Genomic DNA, 16,793 nt, shown 5'->3' on the forward strand with positions numbered 1-16,793 from the left:
ACCTTGAATATTCCAGATTTCTGCCAGGCAATTTCTTCAATGGTATCCCCAAGCTTATCAGCATGATCCAACCCTAAACTAGATATCCCTGAAACTTTCGGCGTTCTAGAATGATTATACACGTTGAAAATAAAAAAAGTTTGTAAAGCATGGGTGATTGTGGTTCTTAACTTCCAAAGTTGTAAAGTACCTAAAAAAAGGTCAGCTCATGGGTTATGGTTTAAAACGAGATAGTTTAGGTAGTGAACTATAACCTGTAGTTTACAAGGAAATCAGCTTTTTGGAAAAAAGAACAAGAACAAAATAAATTTACTATGTCTGCTCTTTGTGAAACAGAACGGAGGCAGTGGTGGCGCCACCACTGAACACGGGGTTTTTCCTCATTGTCATTATAAAAAGTGAAGCACATCTTTCATGTATGGTCTTTACTTGGACAAAATTTGAAGACGATCAAAGCAAGGAAATTGACCAAAGTGTGATAAACGAAGAAAAAGAATCTCTATGATTATAGATGATCTAAAATGTTTCAGCGCGCACCGTGGATACAAATGCCAACAAACTGCGCTATGCAGTTTAACTTACCGGAAAATATTCGTTAAGTCATACAAACCACCGACTCCAACTTCAATAACAGCAACATCCACCTATAGACGAATAGATGATTATTAAATGAACAAAAACGTAATTTCTACGTTAGAAGACTACGCCATTGAATCAAAACCGTAAGGAAAGCGAAATATAATCTTAATTCTATTCCGTTTAATCATCTTGTTCTCTCGAACTTTCCAAACGTCAATCACATTTTCAATTCTCGCTGGTAAACATTCTACCGGCGAACGTAGAAATAAATAGTTCTAGACTATGACTCGAAAATATTAAACGGACATATAACATTTTGATTTCCAATAGAATGAACCTGTTTAAAAGTTCGTACAGTATAGTATTTTTATATGTAAGGACAATATTAAAAGATTTGCTTTAAGCGACTATATCGGGCAGCCTATGTAGGCCCTACATTATAAACATCACACCTTTTCGGAACTTTCGTGGTGTTCTGGCTCCTACCAGTGATGTCAGTATATTAAATATCTTTGTCGCTTGTTCTTTACCTTTTCTTCGACGAATATACGAAGTGCCATGAGAAAAAAAACTCTGAAAAATGACGTTTTATTGCTACCATCAAATGCGCCTTCTATGCTCTCATTTGTTGAGTAAAAATAACGGGTGAACATTTCCTTGGAAATCTGTTGTCCGTTTATACGAATTCGTTCCCGAGGATCTACAAGATGTGGAGAACTATAATAATAAAAACATTTGTTAGGCAACTTTTTAGGATATTCGGACCATAGGGTTCTAGCGGAGAAATTAACGTCGCTATCCAACTTGTAGCAACTATAGCCATATACTATTTAGAAGCAATGTAGATAAATTTAACAGACACTACATACCGGTACGTACTGCTTTTAAATTGTCTGAACCATATACTTATCATTATTATTGTATAGTATTGTCAACAGAGTAATAATAATAATATGTTATATTTATATATCGCTTAATGCCAACAAGGCCTCTAAGCGCTTCATATTACTACCCCCGTTCATTGGATTAGACGCCTATGGAACACAATCTGTTCCATAAAGTTGCAGCAGCTACATCAGCGCATTTTGGCATTTAACCCTACCAGGTACCTATTTATACTCCTGGGTGGAGAGAAGCAATGTAGAAGTGCCTTGCCCAAGGACACAAGCGAAATACACAGCGAGGGGGTTGAAACCCCGACCTCGAGTTCCCACTGCGCCACAATGAAGACAGTGGTAACGATGGTGATTATGATGATGATAACGATAACGAAAATGAAGAAATAATATTAAGAATAAATTTCATGAGAATAACCCATAACTTGCAGCGCCATTGTGCTAAATTGCGCATGGGCGTGATCCGTGACTACCTAGCGGTCGTAAAGAGGCGCTCATGGTAGCTACATGTTCACATCATTCAACAACGACAGGGGCTGACATGAACCGGACCATAACATTGGGGTAACTCCCTATTCTTTCGAAGGATGCAATTGGTTCTTTAAAGTGCACACGAGTCAGATGTATGCACTGGACCTTCATTTTAAGTTCTTTTCCTAGAAGACTTGGTTCTACCAACCAAAACCATGGCGAAGAGCGGCTGGAAGCAGCGCCGATGTTAAGGCTGTAGCTAGCGGTGTCCCTGCCCTACCGCTCGGCCACTCGACTAGCCCCAAGAATGGTTTTAATGGTAAATGGCTTTTAATTTATTTAGCGTAAAATACAAAAAGTGTCTATGCGCTGTAAACACACGTGTACAAATGTTTGGAAATGTGAAAAATAATAATAAAAAATTAATAAAAAAATAAAAAAATAAAGATATATATTCAAGGTTTATTTATTCAACAAAAAAAAAATTTATTCAACCAAAAAAAAAAAAAGACAGAGGGCAGCATTAGCTGAAATCTCTGTGTACATAAAACAGTAAAAAAGGTATAATACAGTATATAAATGCAGCACACACAAAAAGATGAACGTTCCAAGCCAAGCCAGCACCAGCAGTTCTCGTCGCATAACCAGGGATTGATCCTATTGAACCCTGGTCAGCACCTGTTGAGTCTAGGCCATCTCGGACTCAGGCGCCTCTATAGCTAATACAAATTCTGGCATGGAAATGAAACAGTGATGTACAATACGATGGAACACGAAGGTGAGTCTTTAATCGAGCTTTAGAAACGGTAATAGGCCTTCACAATAATAGAGCACAGTAATAACAATTGAGTGATCCCATATATAAATCAATGGATCTGGGATATCAAAAAGAAGAAACACCAAAATATAGGAGTACTGACCTGAAAAACCCCGTTTTGAATCCACACGCGCGAAGTATACTTTCAACGAAGGAGCACGTAGAACCCTTTCCTTTAGTTCCAGTCACGTGAATAACATTCAACTTGTCTAAGTCAGTCGTGCTAACCTTCAAAAACAGTTACATTTTTAAAAATATTTTTTACTGATTAAATTTTAAAAATAAATGTGAGTGTTATATCATTGCGAAGGCGGTTTGGCGCAGTGGAATGGTTTGATTTTTGTTTAGAAATGCTTGAGACCATAGACACTAATTGAATTTGAGTTAAAAATTGCTTGTTGCTTTTTCTCTATATATTTTGGGAGTGGGGGGTAGCCACAGTGCTCTCTAGATTCGCCCCATTGGAACTTTGATCAATACATTCATGATTAAGCATGTAACCTATGCACCCTAATGACGATTTATGCATAGACCTAATTTATGCAACGCACGAAAATATTAAAATTAAAAATGCGTGCGCAAAATATTTGTTGAGTATATTGTTAGTCACACAATATTTTTGGGACATTGTCTACTTTACTGATATGCAAGGGTCCTAAAACATTTTCTTGCCCCCGGGCCCCATGACTCGTCTTTACGTCACTGACAAGCGTCCCACCCAGGGGGAGCATGGTGCTCTCATTCGCTTTACGGTACAGTACTTGAAAGTGGGGTGCTCCAGTTAGCAGCGTAGCTATGAGAACGGGTCCGAGTGCAAAATTAATTACCGGGTCGTTTGATGTGAAGTGTCAATCGATCATCAATGCTATACGGTAATATTCATGAGGAAGGGTGGAAAGGAGTACGTTTATAGATTCCTCTTTAACATTTAAAAATTTATTTATTTACCTTTGTAGCATAACCGCAAGACGGTTTCAAGTTTATGTCATATATATAGATATAACTTATAACACTTACAAACAACTCTGCCTTTTTGCGAAATAGTATTATCTCATCCTCTGAAAATGTATATGTATTGTTGTGGCTGCGGTTGTATTTTCTTATTTCTTTTATTGTCGGTAGGTTGTCAACAAGTTCCAGAACTTCCTGTGAATAAAAATTACAATATTATATTAACACTACTAAAACTACTAATAATAATTATGAAGAATTATAGCGCCACATTCAGTGTTCATGGCGCTAGGCCTACTTTTACAGGTGCTAGTAGCAGTAGCAGCATCATGAGCAGTAGTGGCAGTGGCATGATAAACCAATAACATCGGTTTGCCGATGACTAATTCAAAAGAATTAGTTGCTTTACGCGTCATTTGACCCCATCAAAGGTTCCACTTTCTTCAGGGGCTCATCCGCCGAGATTCGTTTGCACTGTCTAGGGTGTAGGCTTAGGCCTACCAAATTACTTTCTGCTTTCTCTGGCCGCCGTTTCGCCTACTGTCATTGCGATAGTAAGTTATTTTTCACCTAATTTTAACATTATACCTAAAATTATCTTAATATCTCACTATTAATATTTAAAGCAAATTACCATTCCATAAATAAAAAAAAAATATAATTGATTGATGAATTTTTCCTCGATAGTTGATTGATTATCGATTAATTGACTACTACGCTGTTACTGCTTCCATGAAAAGGAGTAAACAAATTTTATTTCCAATAATTAGGCTATTGTACTGTATATATACAACAGAACCTACCTTCCATGTTTTGTTACAGTAAGAATTCATCTTCCAAAATCGAGATCTTGGCAAGTCGTAACCGAATCTGAAATGCTCTTGTTATCCAGAAATACACAAATATAATACAATCAAAGTGTTTCGCGTGTGTGGGAATACAGACATTTGTTTTTTTAAATATACAAATCATTAAACGAGTTAATTAAAACAATTTAATGTGGCATTTTTAGAGTCTATTCTTTCGTTTCAAAAATTATAGCTTAAAACTTCCTGTATTTCCATATTGATTGAAAGCTGTCTAAATAACTAAAACTATGATCATATTATTTACCATTGTTTTGAGCAAGGTTTGAGAAAACTGTTTTGAATTAGTTCTTACCTAATTGCCGGTCATTAAAAGCGATACCATTTACCCATTTATTAGATGATTTGTGGTTTAATAATATTGAATAATTTAATAGTTCCTTATTTCTTTTATTTGCGCAGTATTTGACATTTTTTTAAAGTATATCAGTCATTCGTGGGCACCCATATTTCACACAATACACGTAATTAATATTAATTAATTATAGCATCAACAATTCTGAATAACTACATTAAAAAAAATAAATAGTCATAAAAAAGTAGCCTTATTGCGACGGTAAGGTTAACAACTAAAGAAATTAACCAATCGAACCTGTTTAACAATTCATTTTCATAGACTCTTTAATCAGGAGTGGCGCAAGGATTTGCCTTTTAAAGGGGGGGGGGGAAGGGGGTGTTTCGATGTCCCTGAAGGGAAAGGGGTGATGTTCCCGACGAGAGAAAAGTGGGCGTGGTCAGGCATCGCTCAAAATCTATCTAAAGTGTTCCCGGAAGGGGGGGCGAAGCCTCCAAAAAATATGACAATATTATTCAGGGGTTTCAAAGCCCTCAAAGACATATGTAATACCGTAGGCCTACATACATTCTTTTTTCTCCATCCCCGACGAATTGTGGCTTTCTCCCCTCCGCTGGCGCCACCCTGTCTTCAATACAGGTGGAAATTTTCCCTTTATTTTCTTACAGACATTTGATTTAATAATTTTAAGGTATTTTTTCGCTATTCAAAAATAGCTAAAAGTTATCGAAAAAGTCATTAGGAAGATTGTTATTAAACAGGACTTGCCTTACGGAAGCCTAATGTCCCCGACCGGGGAGATGGGTGGTGGGGGTGAAGCAATGTCCCCGACGAGAGCTAAGGGCGTGGTTGGGCGTCGCTCAAAATCTTTCGGAAGCGGTCCAGAGGGTGAAGTCCAGAAAACTATAGGAATTTTGTAATGTTAACCCTCCCCTTAGATATTGAAAAAAAGTGCAGGATTACGTAAGTGATAAACTGGAAGAGAACGAGGAAAGTAAACTTCAAAATTCCCATCATACTGAGAATTCATACACTTATACAGAAATAATACAGTAAGTCAAGCAATTTACGCCTATCAGCTAATGGAATTAAAATATCTTTACTAATAAAACCAAACTTACGAGAATAATATCTACAAAACTTGTCTTGCACCCGCTGAAGTCAGCAGACTGTACACGAAATAGAATTAAAAATAACACAACAAAATTCAAGATTTGACCTAACTAAAGATTTATATAGAATAACTAAAGACTTATCATCAGTTATATGTCTGCAATGCCTCCAAAGAAAACCAAGTAACCTATTACACTTAGAAACAATAAAATCAATATGACGACAAAAGGTTAATGGACTGTCAACGAAAATACCAAGGTCTTGGTGAACGGTGACTCTTTCAAGTGTTACAGCATTAATATCAAAATTAGAAATAATAAGTTTCTTCTTTAAAGTAATAGACATAGTTTTACATTTGGAGGCATTGACAGACATAGACCATTGACTACATCAATTAATAAGAGCATCTAGATCTTCCTGTAAAAACAACATATCATTAATAGAATAAACAGACCTAAATAATTTAATATCATCAGCAAATAGTAGAAATTTTGAATGACACGGAACAAAGGAAAAATCATTAATAAAAAATAAAGGCCCTAAGATAGACCCGTGTGGGACTCCAGATAAAACTGGGAGCCACTCAGGTGTTTGACCTTCAATAGTCACCCTTTGTAAACGATCACATAAATAACTTTTAAAAAATAAAATAATATCATGACTAAATCCAAACTTTTCAAGTTTGTACAAAAGCATATTATGGGAAACCCGATCAAACGCTTTGACCATGTCAGTATAAATAACCTCTAATTGAACTCTAGAGTTTATCACGTCATAAGCATGGGATAAAAGCACAGATAGGTTGGTTTCACAAGATCTTCCAGGATAAAATCCATGTTGATTATCACTGATAACTGGTGAGATATATGATTAAAAATTTGGTCATGTAAAACTTTTTCAAATACCTTAGATAATGTTGGCAACAATGAAACAGGTCTAGAATCACCTTTAAAGATTGGAAACACATTTGCTTGCTTCCAAATTTTAGGAAAACGTTTTTCGGAAACACATCTCTCAAATAAACATTTACAAGGAAAGGAAAGAGGTTTTCTGCCATGGATAAAATGACATTACTTAAACCATCATTTCCAGAAGCCTTGTATGGGTTAATGTCTTTTAAATGTTCATTTATGCAATCTGTTTTAATATCAAATTTAGAAAAATTATCAAGTGGGTAATATGAAAGATCAGGAAGATTTAGGTCTTGTATGTTTCCATTTTGTTTTTGACGCTACGAGCGTTTTGATAGTAGACTTTTAAAGAACTATTTTTTGACTTGTATTGTTGACATTAGGTCCTGCATTAACTTCTATATCACCCCCAAGTAAAACGGTTTTAATACGTAGTACATACCGAGTTTGAGTAGTAAGAAATCGCTTTTCCGAAAATTTTAATTTTCTTCTTCTGACGTAGCAATTTCCTATTCCGAAGGCCTGAATAAATTGCACATGAATTCAAATAATAGTATTTGGAAATCGGATAAAAATCGTCGTCGATATTACAGCTAAATCCATTGTAGATTGAGTGAGTATCATTATTAAAGTAATATTGCACACAGGGAGAAGAAAAAGTAACTGTAATTACAGCGAAGATACACAGCCATGCAGCAGGTAAGGTGGCCATGATGAATTCCTTAAACAGTTGGACTTAGAGAACATCTATGGCGCCTCATACTTTCCTGAATCTAAAACACATGCGCTGAAGCACACAAAGTTACAGTAGTTCAAGTTATGCAAATCCACTTTCTTTCCTTTTAGATACTATTAATGTCCATGTTACTCTCTGTTGTTTTAACAGTTTTTGTATTTATCATCTCAAATTGGTCATATTTAACAGTTGTGTACGAACTCTTTCTAAGTAAAAAAAAAAAAAAAAATATAGAAACTTAAGCTAATTCTTTTTGGCTTTAAGGTCATAATTTTGCATGCTTTAAGCCCCTACATCATCAGATCAAAGTATGCAGTAATCAAAAGTTTTGGCCTTCGACGTAAGGGCAGTTGTTGTATTCAAGATGCTTCGAGTTTTAAAGCAAGCAACGTTCTGTACACAATCTCTTTTCTAAAACAGTATAATCGATAGAACAAAATAACCAGTAAAAGTAGGCCTAAATAACCAAAACAAGTGTCAATGGTTAATAAAATTGTCGTTGAAACATTCATAACCACATCTGTGCCACGGTTGATTATGACAGCTGTCCAATATGCAGTGGCATATCTAGAAGTCTTGAAATGGAGGTGCTAATGGGGGCGCAAAGGTGAAGTGGGGAAGGGCTCGATGATCAGTTGAGGGGGCGCTACTTCGCAAAATAAGGCGATTTTTAACTACTTACGCCACTGCGTCTAAGGTTTTAGACAGGAGCGTTTAATAATTAATAATTAATTAAATAATTATTACCATTAAACTTAGAATACTGTAGTTTTGTTTTTTCTACCTTGAAATTCCTTGAACAGTTGGGAGAAGAAAAAGTAACTGTAATTACAGCGAAGATACACAGCCATGCAGCAGGTAAGGTGGCCATGATGAATTCCTTAAACAGTTGGACTTGGAGAACATCTATGGCGCCCCATACTTCCCCGACTCTAAAACACATGCGCTGAAGCACACAAAGTACGTGTTTCCTCGGTTCGGTGTGGCATAAAAGAGGTTAGATAGTAGTAATTCGTCTCTGCTGAGAACCCGACAAGAAAAACATCAGGTAAGTATGTTTGAAAAATATGTTTAGCCTGGTAATATAGCGTTAGAGAAAATCTTGATACATCTATTATGCGAAAAAGATATCAATGCCTGGGCCAACTCCCTGAGAAGGCTAGGCCTAGCTAGGCTATGCTGTTCTTTCTGGCCCTGATGAGAAAGCCCTTACACGGCCTATCTAGGCCTACTAGATGGGTAGAAGGCTAGGCTAGCTAGTTTTAATACTACAGTACTTCCAAAATACCCCCTCTACTCTACCAGGCATAGGGCCTAGGCTCTAAATAGAGGCCACAAAGGCTAGACTACTGCTACTGCTGTACTACTACTAGGGTAGCCTATGCCCTGGGCTGTATTAAAGCCATGCTGGGCCAGACTGTAGGCTAGGCCCTAGCCTAGGCCTAGTAGTAAGGTCTGCGCAAAAATTTGGCCAAGAAATCCGTCTGCGCATTTCGAAAACAGTAAAGACCAATTTTCGAGGAGATTTTACCGAAAATTAGTTTGGGCTTTATCCAAATATTAGTATATAACCAATGGCAATGCAATTATTCCGCTTTACCTTTTTTTCTTGGGATTTTCCGCGCAGATGCCACTGCTATGAAAAATATACAACTGTTTTTCAATAATTTTTATCTCAAAACCTCTTTCCAAGAATGACGAATTGTAAGACTGCTGTCAGTGTTCTACAAGAGTTATGTGCCAAGAAAGCTGTCACACCAGTTTACGAAACAATTGGACAAGAAGGTGCCTCACATCAGCCGACATTTACCATTCGCTGCACTGTGGGAGATGTGACTGGGACCGGAGAGGGCCACAGTAAGAAGTCTGCTAAGCAAGCGGCAGCGGAAGTAGTTCTCCGTCAGCTGGAGGTACCAATCCCTGTGGTGGCAAAACAAGAAGGTTCACAAACATCAGTGGATGGTACTGGGTAAGCTTTTGATACATAATGTTACATCATTTATATAATGTATTATTATTAATTTTTGTATTTTATTGCTGATAAGAAAAAGATATACCATACTTTTATTTGAAATGAACACCACTGGGCATTTATTGTTGAGCAGTGTTTTGAGGGGGAATTTATTTGAGGAAGGCATTTTTTCAAGGGAGGTGTTTATGATTTGTTGTAGTGTAAAGTGGATACGTATATACTCAAATCAAGGTAATTCAACAAAAGGACGCACATCTCCGCTCTCGAACATAGCGCATGCGTACAGTCCTTTGATCTTTACTGTGGCATCGACAATCCGATACTAGTTGCGAGTACAGCCGTCAATTATTAGTCTATGCGNNNNCAGCCGTCAATTATTAGTCTATGCGTGCCATTCGTTTTATGGTGTTAGTTTTTATTTTATTAATTTTGGGTACTTCGCAATGTCTGTTACATTTGATTTTTTTTTACCGCGAGCTTGTTCAATGCTTCTATAAACTGCAATTTGATTTGTTAAAATTGACCAAGAAAATGAAAAGTTATAGCAATTCAAAATTTACGAATTTTATAAAATTTCATGTTCTTATGTAACATTAATCTGTCATTTTGACAATGTTGGCATAAGGTGCCGAGGAATGGTTTTTGTGACGTTCAGCGTGTAGGGACGCACGTGCGCCTAGGATGTCGATGCCAGAGTTATAACCTTTGATGTCCCGAGATGTGCGTCCTTTTGTTGAATTACCTTGCTCAAATAGATGCCCCTTAATTTCACTGTAAATGTGGAACTACAACACATAATTATGTCAAATGTGTTGTGTAATTCTACTGGAGTATAACATTAATAGAATGTGTTAAGAATGATGTTGCTTCCTTTAGTTTTGTTTACAGTCATTTAGGGGTGGAGGTGGAAGGGGGGGGGGTTATTTGACAAACTAAAAAATAAACGTCCTGGGCATGTATTCCAAATGAGCTTCTGGAGGGGAGCCTTTATTCAAAGCAGGCCGTTTATTCGAATAAATACTGTATTTAATTATATCTACCTATAAAGAAACAATGTTTCAAAAATATTTAATATGATACTGTATAAAAATATACAATCTTATTAGTGGTATTGGCTTGCATTACAGTAAATAAAAATCTGAATTCGAAATAGAGATACTGTACAAAATAGGAATTTTGATTGCCAACTTTAAATTAGTCATTGTTAGGTATACATTTTATGGTATACTGTAGTATCATGAATGTATCAATTACTGAAGTTTGAATCTCTAGAACCCTAGGTTGAATAAATTTATAATAATAAATAAACAGTAGAAAAATTTTTAAACATGGTCATTGGATAATGTCTTGGTAAAATCAGCTTCCAATTTGGTCAGTCAATGACATTATTTTGCACAAGACAGTAATGGATAACCAATGTTTGCAACTATTTCATTTTCTTTCGTGTGAATTACTTCCCAGAACTCCAGATGCCTCCAATCCGGTGGGCGAACTCCAAGAATTAGTGACGTATCTGGGCTGGAGGAAGCCAGAATACGAGGAATGCGAAGAGAAGGGCCCACCTCACGCTAAAGAGTTTACCATTAGCATTCAGATTGGTACATTCATTGAAAAAGGTAAGCTATATATACCATCTTATACACTCCCACCTCTTACAGTACAAGCCAACATTATAATTACCCTCTCTAAAAAAAAAAAATTATTTTTTTTAAAGAGGGATAATTTTCAAAACCTTAACCTTTTCCTTTAACATTTTGACCCTGAAATCTTACCACCTCTTCCTTAGGTCGATATGTATCACTACACTAAGTGTTATGACGATGCATTTGTTAGTTTTTGCATGGTCCTGCTAAAAGAAAGACATACAGACAGACAGACAAAAAGCAATGATTACATAATCTCCTTGGTGGAGGTAATTATGCTCAAAAAAAGAGTTTATTATTAGATGAGGCATACATTCTAATAAATTATAAAAGTGCATGCTTACTTGCATGTTATTTTGTCTTGTATCATCATTCTAATAAATTTATTTATTTCACTGAAACATGTCTTTATCCTCCTGACATGTGTACATCATCTTTGTTCTTTGCATGTGTAGGTATTGCAAAGAGTAAACGACTGGCCAAAAGACTAGCAGCTGCTCAAATGCTGACAACAATCAAATCCTTACCGCCAGACACTGATCCTGGCCAGACTACCAAGGTCTCTCAAGATATCCGTACGTTAGTGGAGATGAAGGTAATCAACATCACAAACCTTCTGATTTGAATTCATTGATTGGTTCATAGTTGATCATGTGCTCTGAACCAATTGATGATCTTATGGATTGAGACAATTATTGTGTAGTAGTAACAAAAAACAAGAAAGTAGTTAAAAAAAGGAAACAGATTTTTTATTTAAAATATTAGTACCTCGGTCAGTTGGTAATATGTCTATAGATGTATTTAGTGTACAATGTAATTCTTGTGGCTCATTTGCATATATACAAAGGATATGAATTTACATGTGATTTAGTAACTCCTGCATCTATCTAGGGATTATAAACGTACATCCAGGGTAGGGATGTAACTCTGCATCCAGGTAATTTCACAATATTTTAGTGGAAGCATACCCCACCATAAGACAAGACTTTTTTTTATACCAAAATGCAATTTCATTTTTTAGCCAGTTAGCACACCATCCACTAAGAAAAAAAAAATTTCTTTTAAAAAATAAAATTTTATATTAATTTTTTACGCCCTCTACCCCTCTGAAATCTCTAAAAATATGGTATATATACATGAGAGAACAACATTTTATTAATTATTTTTCTGCCCTCCTTTGACAATCTTTAAAAAAAAATAAGTTCACAAAACAAGATATGAAGTAAGTCTAACCTAGTTTTCTGAACTCTTGTAACTTGGCTTTCACATTATTTAATTTGGCTTGCAGCAAAAAAAAGGAAATGCAAATAATGCTGCAATTCAAGCCCACAAAAACCAGTTGAACCTACTGCAGACTGCTTCAGGTGAAAAGATTGAGATGCTTAGAAGTCAAGATGTAATGTCCCACCATGGTAAGCGTTTGATTCACTTTTCATATGAAAAAACAAACATCACAATGAACATTAACTAAAACATTAACAAAAATTAACTTTTATTAACATTTTACAAAAATATTTGTACCATAAAACCGATTTTTTTCTGATAGTGTATGCTTCTTCGACTTCGACTGGACTAACATTGTCAGCCTAAGAAAACAAGATTGATGAATGGATGATTTTTTTTTAAAATAAAATATTTTTATATTTTAGATTCCAACTATTGCTCGATGCTTCAAGACCTTGCGGAGGAACAGAACTTTGAGATACGCTACATCCCGATAGAAGAGACAAGTTTGACCGGTCGCATGCAATGTCTAGTACAACTGAACATGGCACCGGGAAGTGGAACACCGTTTGCTGTCTGCCACGGCACTGCAGACACGCTTGACCAGTCAAAAGCCGAGGCTGCTCTTAACGCGCTCAACTTCCTGAAGGTTTTGTCAAAGAAGGGGTTGCCAAACTCCAATCAGTGAGAAGGGTATCGTGAGATATAAGAATACGCTGTCCTCCCATTCTGATGAGAGGCACATCCACTAATGTAATTAGCTCAAAACATCAGTAGCTTTGCCCACCGAATAGTGGACGAACTTGTGGTCGCCTCTGTAACGTAGAAAAACCACAGCTGATGACCCGGTCTTGAGGGCAGGTAAAGTGAAGGGCAGGATAAACCAACCTATGTTCTTGAAAATTTCATATTTGGTACATTGCACACACATATATTTTTTAATTTAAAAAAAACAATTTTTAACAAGGTCTAAATGCGAGTAATAATCGAATCCAGTCACAAAGCAAAACCAAAAAATATGTTTTTTTTAATATTCAAAATAATTAATTAGATATTTTATAGATTCAGATGCAATAGCTAAAATTATATTTTAAAAAAGTGTTTTATCGTGTAAAAATTATAAGAAAGTAAAATATTTGTGTACCAATTCTGGCAAACACGTTTTTCTTTGCACCCAGAAGTGAAATGTAATAAGATAAGATATTGTTCAAATAAACCTCATTGATTATGATAGTGCATAAAATCACATAGTAACAGTGGCTGCTCCGTTGGAGTTCTCTCTGGTACACTGCTCTGTGATATATATTTTTTAGAGTGAAATCTTATCCATGAAGGATATACTGTACGACCCTTTTTTTTCGCGGTCCTATATTTTCGCGATTTTACAATTTGAAATATTTTCTGTCCTTTTATTTTCGCGATTATACAATTTCCAGTAGTTTTTAACATGGTGCAGAAACCTAACATTATGTTCTTTTAGCCTATATTATAGCTGGAGCTCCCGATTTTGGTGGGGGTTTCAGAGCTACCTTAGGTAGGCCTAGGCCTACTTCAGCGACTCCAGCCTGCCAGCTAGCTTGACCAATGTTTTTCAAATCAATAGTTCACATTTGTGGCGATAGGCCTAACATTCGTACCAAAGAAGAAGCAACAACATTGATATGTTTTATAAAAAGATGTAATAGTTAATTGCCAATTAATGAAAATTCCGAAAGGTCCACTGATTAATCTTAGATAAGATAGTATAATACAACATATCGAATTGCACGCCATCGTGTCGGGATTCAATATTTCAACATTAATTATGTCATCATCGGGAATGGAATGGAAATTCCGTATTGTAGAAGAAATACAATGCTGTGATGTTTATTCCATTTAAGGTAGGCATATGCTTAGCTAGGAAAATAGACCACCACTTGTACTTTGTCCTGTCTGGCTGTGTGAAGTGTGATGCAAGCATGATGTACTGGCCTAGCCAAGATAGCTTAACATTTTCAGAATAAGAATATGACGTATCTTTTATATAGTACTGCATTTAACTTTTAAAATGTGATTGAATGGATGAAAAATAATACTGAAGAAGCAAGACCGTTTCCATGAAATCTTTATTGAAGGAATATCAGTTCAATACTAGCAAGGCCTATCTATAGCCTTGTTTTGAAGACGAAAATCATCATTCAGAATTTCGCACGCCCTAAACTTTCACAATCGTTGTTTTATCGTGAAAATTAAGGGGAGTGCAAAAAAAAAGGGTCGTACAGTAATAATTTGATGACGTACAGTTCCAATTTTAATTGTCGTTCATCAGCGAAGTTGATAAAAACTAGTGGCATGTAAAAAAAAAATATTTGGCTTTTATACCAAATGAAAGTTTACCTAATATGGTTACTGTTAATGTATATTCATTCACCCATCTCTTTTGTGTGTGCAAATGGCTGACTTTATCTTGCCCTTCACGTTACAGTCACAAAAAGCTGTGGTTCTAATCATAGGTATCATTTGGACAGCTACATAATACACAATATTCATTTTAAATTGTTTTTCCATAATTTTGTTACATTGAAAAGAAAATTCTCACAAAAATAAAAATGATTTTGTGTGCTATCTAGCTCTTTTAATGGTGAATAGGGATTATTGTATTGTATTAAACAGATTTCATTGTTTATTGGAAAAATAAGAACATAAAAAAAGGTGTGTAGCAGGGGTCAAAGTTCATTGAATAATCTACAGCATTTTTAAATAATATTATTTCTTTATTTCTTTATTTATATTATGTTATTCCATGCATTAGAATAAATAAATACCAATTATTTTTTGGAAACAAAACAAATTGTACAATGCTTTAGAAATAGATAATGAATTTTGGTCCATGGTACTAAACAGTAGTGGTGGTTAACCTTTCCAAAAAGAAAACAATGATAATATTTTGCGAGTGAGCTAAGGAAAATGAGGAAGTGTGAATATAAAAGCAGGAAACTTCCGAAGAAAGATAGGCTTTCATATATACAGTATGTATGAATTGCCATTAAGAAAAAGTTTGTATTGTCTTTTAAAATAACCTAGGACTATATGAATGCTAAATTATAACATTTGTGCATGGAACTGGAAAGGAAAGAAAAATTTAAAGACATAAAAAAGGACAAAAAAAAATGTGTTAAGAAGTACTTCAACCAGTTTGTGTTGTTAATACTCAGTATATTTTATCTAAATGAATACTATCCAAGCAGTTAGTTTAGGATAATTTTCAATTTTCATTGTTTCCTTTGCTTTCTATATAGTATTATGGCTAAAAAAACCTGTACCTAACAATTCTAAGCAGATGAAAACATTCTGAATAATAATATGAAATACAAAACTGTTTAATTCCAAAGGATTGTTTTTGCTTAAAAAATAATTAGAACATTTAAGTATTGGATTTAAGTCATGAGTGATAATTTTAGTTATGTTAAAAATTATACTTTGATCTTCATAATTTTAATTATATAATGCTTTATAAAGCATTTGTTTTAAAAGAAAATGTTGTGTTAATACTTTACATTAGTGATTGGATGAGATTTATAGTCTGTATAAGGGCTCTATATTAGCTAGTAATCATGTTTTAAAAATTGTAGAAAATAGTGCATTAATGCACTTATAGAAATATAGAATGTAGTGTTTTAGTGGTTTATTATACATATATACCTACAGTACCTGCTATAACAGTAAAATAATTATTTGTTTTTTAACTTTAGATTTGTTCTGTAAAGTCAACGGTTGTCGGCAAGCGTGATTCTCTAGAGAATGCAAGGTCATGACACACATGCATTTTTCTACCGACAATCAGTAGGTGTCTCATCAACCCTAGCGCTGACAGGGAGCAGAGTTCATACAACACAGCAAGTGCCAGCTGAAGGGTTACCTGGTGCTCTGTATGTGATTGTACCCTGGATTTAACCTTCTGAAAATTGTCTTTAACTGTTAGTAGTACAGTCTTGCTTTGTGAATTATCCAATTCTGGTGTCAACGATAAATTAATGAATGTCGAACGTCTTATTGTGTCTCCTTTTATTGTTTTGTAAACTATGGTCATACACCCTTAGTGTTGGATTAAAAAATGAGCAACGAACTATTGCTACCTCAGATCTCGGCTTTTAATTTTAATAGCTTTGTAGCACACTTTCAACAGTATGCAAGCGCCTGGGTGCCTAAAATATTGTTTGCACTTTTTGAGTGGTGCTTATTCAAAGTGGAAACTGAGGGGGAGCTTATGGAAATATATGAAAATTGGGAACTTTTATGGGAATTCGGAAATTTCAAGGGGTGCTTTTTGAATGAAAAAA

The 16,793-nt window shown here is 35.3% G+C and overlaps 2 protein-coding genes across 2 annotated transcripts in view; one reads left to right on the forward strand and one right to left on the reverse strand.

Moving 5' to 3' along the window:
* The window catches only part of LOC117103042 (folylpolyglutamate synthase, mitochondrial-like), a 12,239-nt gene extending 4,739 nt beyond the window's left edge, over window positions 1–7,500 (reverse strand). The window contains exons 1-8 of the mRNA XM_033243507.1: window positions 7,342–7,500; window positions 5,997–6,044; window positions 4,518–4,594; window positions 3,781–3,909; window positions 2,867–2,991; window positions 1,110–1,296; window positions 583–644; window positions 3–105 (exon numbers count right to left, since the gene is read on the reverse strand). Of these exons, the coding sequence (XP_033099398.1) occupies window positions 3–105; window positions 583–644; window positions 1,110–1,296; window positions 2,867–2,991; window positions 3,781–3,909; window positions 4,518–4,547 (636 nt within the window). The 5' untranslated portion in view covers window positions 4,548–4,594; window positions 5,997–6,044; window positions 7,342–7,500. The remainder of the gene's footprint in view (window positions 1–2; window positions 106–582; window positions 645–1,109; window positions 1,297–2,866; window positions 2,992–3,780; window positions 3,910–4,517; window positions 4,595–5,996; window positions 6,045–7,341) is intronic.
* Window positions 7,501–8,559: 1,059 nt separating this feature from the next.
* LOC117103048 (RISC-loading complex subunit tarbp2-like) lies at window positions 8,560–16,579 on the forward strand. Its single transcript, XM_033243514.1, has 6 exons — window positions 8,560–8,683; window positions 9,329–9,604; window positions 11,069–11,223; window positions 11,706–11,845; window positions 12,539–12,662; window positions 12,900–16,579. Exons 2-6 carry the CDS (start codon window positions 9,330–9,332, stop codon window positions 13,160–13,162), a joined length of 957 nt encoding a protein of 318 aa, XP_033099405.1. The 5' UTR covers window positions 8,560–8,683; window position 9,329; the 3' UTR covers window positions 13,163–16,579.
* The last annotated feature ends 214 nt before the right edge of the window (window positions 16,580–16,793 follow it).

The sequence above is a fragment of the Anneissia japonica genome, unplaced genomic scaffold (genome assembly GCF_011630105.1).
Source record: "Anneissia japonica isolate Jap-2015-1 unplaced genomic scaffold, ASM1163010v1 scaffold284975_len822289_cov185, whole genome shotgun sequence".
NCBI lineage: Eukaryota > Metazoa > Echinodermata > Crinoidea > Comatulida > Comatulidae > Anneissia > Anneissia japonica.